Raw genomic sequence first — 6,472 nt, 5'->3', positions numbered from 1 at the left:
ACATATACATATACATATATGTATACATATATAGTAAAATGTATCCAGCAGAGTTTTGATGAGTCCTGTTTCAGGAAGCAGATTTCTGGCTCCGCCTCTTAACCCTCCGCCCTCTGGTTCTTCAGGTCAGGCCAAAGACCCAGATCCCGGACAGCCTCCCCCACAGTCCGTGTCAGGAACTGCAGCCGCTCAGTCTGCAGCGAGCCACCGCCGTGGTCAGCCCCAAGAGCCGGGGCGCCACGCTGCCCACCGCCAACAGCACCTTCAGCAGCCCCGAGCACCAGCCCAGCGACGCCTCGCCGCAGGCTCCTCCCCACGGCCCTGTGGGCGGAGCCGACCCCGGCAGCCTGACCCAGCGCGCCGCGTCGGCGGGGCCCGGCGTGGCGTACGCCATCATCGCCGCCGCCGCCACCACCGCCTCCCCCGCCACCGGCAACGGAGTGAGCGCGGTCAGCGAGGCCGTCAAGGTGAAGCCACAGGTTTTTACATGAGTCAGTGCTGTGAGCGCCCCCTACATGTTTATGTGTGTGATATAACAACAGGAAACTGAAGTTTTAAAAGCGCTCACTCTCCCACACCAAAGTCCATAGAGAAAATTGGCATTTTAAGCTCATGGGGACAAAGGAGCTGCTGGTCTGCTGCTCCCTCTTGTGGTCACTTTGTGTCACTGAGCTAAGGATTTAAAACAGAATTCAACAAAGTAAGACATTTGAACGTGATGGAGGCAGCAGTGGATCAACAACTCCTGTGAACTCATGTGTCTATGTTGATGTTAAAATCAATGGTTTTCTCTATGGGCTTTGGTGTGGGAGAGTGAGCGGTTTTACAAACTTCAGTTTCCTGTTGGAAAAGTCTGTCTAACAGTGAGATAAAGACGTGAAACGTGACGTAGATATCGTAGACTTAGAAATAGACTCGGCTAATAAAATCTACCTCATTTGAAGTAGATTTTTGGATCAGTTCTCAGTGTAGGGGGCGCTCACAACCTCTGACAGTGAAAAAACTAAATTGTCCATTCAAAATGCACTCATTTATTTGTGGTAGTAAAATAACAAAAAAAAAAGTCCATACAGGTTTCTTTTCTGCACAAGATACATTTTTCTAAAATATTTAATTATAAATGTAAAATTCACCTTTACAATTTTTTAACTATGGTATTGATTTTTTTGTTTATTTATTTATGGTAAAATAAAAAAAATATTAATTAAAATTTAGAATAAAAAAAAATTCTAAATTTTAATTAATGTTTTTATAAAAAAATAAAAAAATAAAAAATAATATATATTTTCGTATTATTATTTTTGCATATTGTAACTATAGGTCATCATTTACTGTTTTATTTTGAAGGAAAAACTGTAAAAGTTAATCATTTTCAACAATAAATAAAATTATCAATGAATACATTTTTTTTTTTTATAAAACTATTCTTTTAACCATTATTTAATTATAAATGTTAAATTTTACCTTTACAACTTTTTTTTTTAAACAATATTTTTTTTTTTTACTATGGTACTGATTTAATAGTAAAATATTTATTAATTAAAATTTTGAATAAAAAAATATTCTACATTTTTAATTATTTTTTTAAATTTTACTTCAATTTAATTTTCCTGTCTTATTTTGAAAGAAAAACTGTAAAAGTTAATTATTTTCAAGAAAAAGTTTCGTTTATAGTCGACAAACATGAAAATTAAACAAATATGGTCAAATTTGGTTAGTTTTGTGTTAATCTGGATGAACTCTCTCAGGTGATCATAATCCAGCCTCAGGCTGCGAGCAGCGGCAGCACGGAGGCGTCGCCGGGCGTCCAGGCCGACCTGCCCTCACAGGAGGCTCCACCCACTCCCAAATCCCCGTCCCTGAAGAAAGACGAGGACCCGGAGGTAAGAAAATTTTAGAAAACTTTAGAAAATTTTTGAAAATTTTTGAAAATTTTTGAAAAATGTAAAAAACTAAAGAAAACGTTAGAAAATTTTGAAAACTTTAGAACATTTTTGAAAACTTGAGAAAATTTTCAAAAACTTTAGAAAATTTTCAATTCTTTTTCGAGAACTTTAGAAAATTTTGCAACTTCTGTTAAAAAAAACCTCTTCAGTCGCTAACTTTGTTTATTTTTCTCGGACAGAAAATCTCCTTCATGGTCGCGCTCGGCCTCGTCACCACTGAACATCTGGAAGGTAAATTCACTCACTTTTATTACATTAAAAACATCTACTGTGTGTATTTTTATCTAAATGTTGATTTAAAGCGATAAATAAAAACAACCTGAATGTTGTGTTGAACAGAAATCCAGCTGAAACGTCAGGAGAGGAAAAGACGCAGCACGGCTAACCCGGCGTACAGCGGCCTCTTCGAACCCGAGGTCGGAAAAACGTCGACTATATCAACGTTTTGACTTTAAGTTTCAAGATAAAACCGAGTTTTCTCATTTCTAATTTGTTTTTTAATTTTTCTAAATTTCTGTCGTCTCTCTGCAGCGTAAACGCCTGGCGTCACATTATCTGAACAGCTCCCTCTACCTGTCGGCACGAGGTAAAACATCATTCATTACATTATTTATTACTGGGAATTATTTTTTTTAACATGCAACTGTTCAGGTTTTTTTTAATCTAACCAAAAACTTAATTTAAAATTTAAAAAAAGAGTAAAAACTTGAAATTAAAAATAAAGAAGAAAAATGCAAATTTATGCATTTTCCCCCCCATACATGACTTAACTTACTTTATTTTTTTTGTACTTTTTATGATTTTTTTTTTTTTTAATAAAACATTTTTTTTTACCAGACGTGCAAAGTTTTATTTTACTTTTTAAAAAAAAACTTCCATAAAATTTTTTTTTCATGTTTTTTTTTTTTTTTTTTACTTTTGCACACATTTTTTGATACTTTTTTCTTTCTTTTAACTACATGTCATAAAAAAAAACACACTTATATAAAAATAATAAATCATATTTATTTTTATAGAAAATTAAACTGTGAACAAACCTGAAAAATGTAATGTTTTAATATCTGATTTTCATGAACTCATCACGACTTCAAGTCCGTTAGCCAATCACAGCTTCTGCTCAGGCTCCGCCCACACTAACAACTGAAAACACACGTTACTAACAGCGAGAGGAGGGGGCGTGGCCTCTGAGTGTAAACACTTTCATTGGCTGCTTCCATTTTTGCTTCTTCTTCTTCGTCGTTAACCTGCTGTCGCTGTCTGTCGCCACTAACTCTGCTCTGCTTCCATTCACACGCAGACACTGAGGACCTCTGCTGGAAGGTAGGTCACATGACACGCCGCCACCAAAGTCTCTTATTTTGAAAATGTAATAGAAAGAAAGTGAAAAGGTGTTTTTATTTAACTTGAATGATTTTCCTTTTTTTTTTTTTTAAGGCTTTAAACTTAACACAAAATTTTACGAGATTTATTTTGGTAACGTTTTCCGTCACAAACTGAACTGACCGAGCGTTTTATTTTGGCGTCGCAGGAGGAAGTGGAGCACGACGACCACTGCGCGGTGTGTAAGGAGGACGGCGAGCTGCAGCCGTGTCACAACTGTCCGCGCGCCTTCCACCCAAACTGCCTCTACCCGCCGCTCAAGACGCCGCCCAGAGGCGCCTGGTACTGCCCCAAGTGCCAGAAGAAGGTACTGCAGGTTGCGCGAGTCGCGACGACGACGTGCGGTTTTTTCCACGCGACAGTGAACTCACCGCGTCGCTCTCTCTCTCTCTGCTCCTCAGGTCCTGAACAAGGAGAACATGTCGTGGCCTCAGAACTTCGTCCAGTCCTACGTCACACACAAGACGGGTAAGGACACAACAACAACTCTGTGTGTGTGTTGTTGTTGTTGTTGTTGTTTACATGTTTGTTTGTAAACAAACAGTGAGGCAGGAGGAGAAACGACGACTCTTGAGACGAAACGGCGAGCTGAAGAAGGCGTGCGTTCACCTGGAGGAGCAGGACAAGGAGCTCGGCGACACCGTGGAGGTAACACACGCACACACACACACACACACACACACACACACACACACACACACACACACACACACACACACACACACACACACACACAGGACCAGCATTTCCACTTTATAAATCAACACAATAACAATCATCTACTTCATGAATGACATCTGCAAAGAACGACTGGGTGCAGTACCATAAAATATCTGCAGGGGGAGCCCCAGAGCAAAAAGGGTGTGAAACACCAGGGCTGGAAAACGGGTTTTTGTTCTAAATTGAGGACCTCTCTTAAAAAACTTTTAGGATTATAGCATGTTTACAACCTAAGTGATTTCAATGAAAACAAAGTGAGGACCGACCAAAATGTCCCCACTTTGTAAAAATGACCTCACTTTGTTGGTTAAAAACCCTCACTGGTCCTCAGTATACCGCAAGTACAAAAACACATGATGCTACCCTTGAATTAGGATTTCCAGATTTTTGACGTCAAATTTCGTTAATTATTTTTTTTTCGCATTTTTAAACAAAGTAGAAGAAGAAGAAAATCTACCGTAAAAATTTGTATTTTTATGTGACATATATTAATATATACGAATATGTATACGTAGTATTTTTGATAAACAATCCGATAAACAACAAAACCTATAGTTCAGGTTACATCAAGATTTTTAGCCATTTTTATTTTTTTTAAACACAACAGATTGTGCCGCGTTTATCTGAAGCTAACACTCGTGAAATGTGTCGCTAGCGTATAGATTATCATCAAAAAGATTATTGATGACGATAATATACTTTATATCGATACTTTACCCCTTTATTTATATTTTGTCTGTTTCATTTTTGAAAACTGAGTGCTAAAGTGCTAAAAAACACATTTATCTTCCAGCCATTAGCGTAGCCGCTAAATTAGCGTAACGCGCAATTTTTCTGGTTACGCGCTTGTTAGTTGATTCGAATTCAACGCAGAAAAATCACTAGTGATAAAAAGGCGACAAAGTTTTTATCGATTATTATTCAGTGACTAAGTTAATCGTCAACTTTTTTTCCCCAAAAAATTTCAGTTTCTTAAATTCGAAAAATTTGTATTTTTTTTTTTCGGTAAAACAAACTTTTTTTTTTTTTTTTAATGTTTTTCTGATATTTTGGAAACCAAAACATTTATTGTTTACTCCAAAAAATAAACGGTGATAAGTTTTCGCACTAAAATGTAACTAGCTAGCTAGCTAACTAAAATTAGCTAAATCGCAGGTGACCTAATGCGACGTAAACGTTCTTCTTTTCTTTAGCAAATTTCGACGTACAAATCCAGTTTTTTAAAGAACTTTCTTGTATGTTTCTTTGTCAGAAATGTCGGGACGTGAGAGAGCGCCTCCTCGGGCAGCAGCGGGACGCGCAGGCGTCGCTCGACCGCCTCAAGTCGCTGGTGCGGCTCATCCAGCGCGACCAGCTGATCCAGGTCACCATGACGACCACCGCCACCATCGCCGCCGCCTCGCTGCTCTCGCAGTCCTGCATCAAAGCCACCAGCACCGTCGCCGCCGCCGCCCAGGGCGTCGCTCTGACCACGCCCCTGCAGAAGAGCCACGCCCACAGCCAGGACAACAACAACTAGCCCCGCCCACTTCAGTTGTCCGGATCGTAAAAAAAAAATGGTCACAACGAACTGAGACGGCGCCGACGTCCACGCAAGTCAAGTATTTTTTTTAAAAAAACGACGACACCTACAGTGCTTAAGGAGATTTTTCTTTTTCTTTTTTTTTTTAAAACAAAAATACGTTCTTTTCTATTTATTAACGTTCTTGGCCTTAATGTATTTATGACATCACAGAAACATATTTACATATTTCCCTTTTGTAAACACAAATCCGCGATGAGCGAGCGAGAGAGCAAGGTTAGCTCGTTAGCGACGTCGTGTACATTATTATTATTATATATTATTATTATTATTATTATTACGATTATCTGCGTAGATGTTTGTTTCTGCCATAAACGATTCAGGAAGACGTTTTCATCGCGTACGAGCCTTCAAACAAAAAAAAAAAAAAACGAGAACAGAGAGAATAATAATAATAATAACGTTTTTTTCAGTATTAATAGAGAAAAAAAAAAGTATTTAAGAGGAAAAAAAAACTACAGAAAATGAGAAAATGTTTCTAGCTGAGAGTTTAGTATTTTCACGTTCGCGCTGGTTCCCGTTGATCAGTGCGAGTATTCGAGGGGATCAATGTACATATGTTGTATTATTCTTATTCTTCTTATTATTACCAATAATGTCATCGTCGAAGGTCGTATCGGTCGTCACGTCCGAAAACTGAGTCCGCGTTTGTTTCCGTTTGCAGCAAAACAAGAATATGACTAAAACACCTTTTATTTATTTATTTATTTTATATTTGTTATATTGCAATATTTGTTTATCAATTTTGTTCACGTTTTTAATTAACTAATTAATTAATTAATTAATTAATTAATAAATAAATTAATTAATAAATTAATTAACTAATTAATTAAGTAATAAATAA

The 6,472-nt window shown here is 37.7% G+C and overlaps 1 protein-coding gene across 1 annotated transcript in view; it reads left to right on the top strand.

Moving 5' to 3' along the window:
• phf21b (PHD finger protein 21B) overlaps window positions 1-5,565 on the top strand; it is a gene marked incomplete at both ends in the record, with an annotated part of 13,230 nt that extends 7,665 nt beyond the window's left edge. Inside the window, 10 exons of the mRNA XM_083910916.1 lie at window positions 126-467; window positions 1,749-1,883; window positions 2,126-2,177; window positions 2,286-2,362; window positions 2,478-2,532; window positions 3,244-3,266; window positions 3,475-3,633; window positions 3,728-3,794; window positions 3,871-3,974; window positions 5,299-5,565. Coding sequence (XP_083767042.1) covers window positions 126-467; window positions 1,749-1,883; window positions 2,126-2,177; window positions 2,286-2,362; window positions 2,478-2,532; window positions 3,244-3,266; window positions 3,475-3,633; window positions 3,728-3,794; window positions 3,871-3,974; window positions 5,299-5,565 — 1,281 coding nt within the window. The remainder of the gene's footprint in view (window positions 1-125; window positions 468-1,748; window positions 1,884-2,125; window positions 2,178-2,285; window positions 2,363-2,477; window positions 2,533-3,243; window positions 3,267-3,474; window positions 3,634-3,727; window positions 3,795-3,870; window positions 3,975-5,298) is intronic.
• Window positions 5,566-6,472: the final 907 nt, after the last annotated feature.

This window comes from Microchirus variegatus, assembly GCF_963457635.1.
Source record: "Microchirus variegatus genome assembly, contig: SCAFFOLD_109, whole genome shotgun sequence".
Taxonomy (NCBI): Eukaryota; Metazoa; Chordata; class Actinopteri; order Pleuronectiformes; family Soleidae; genus Microchirus; species Microchirus variegatus.
This window is presented reverse-complemented; position numbering and strand designations above follow the sequence as displayed.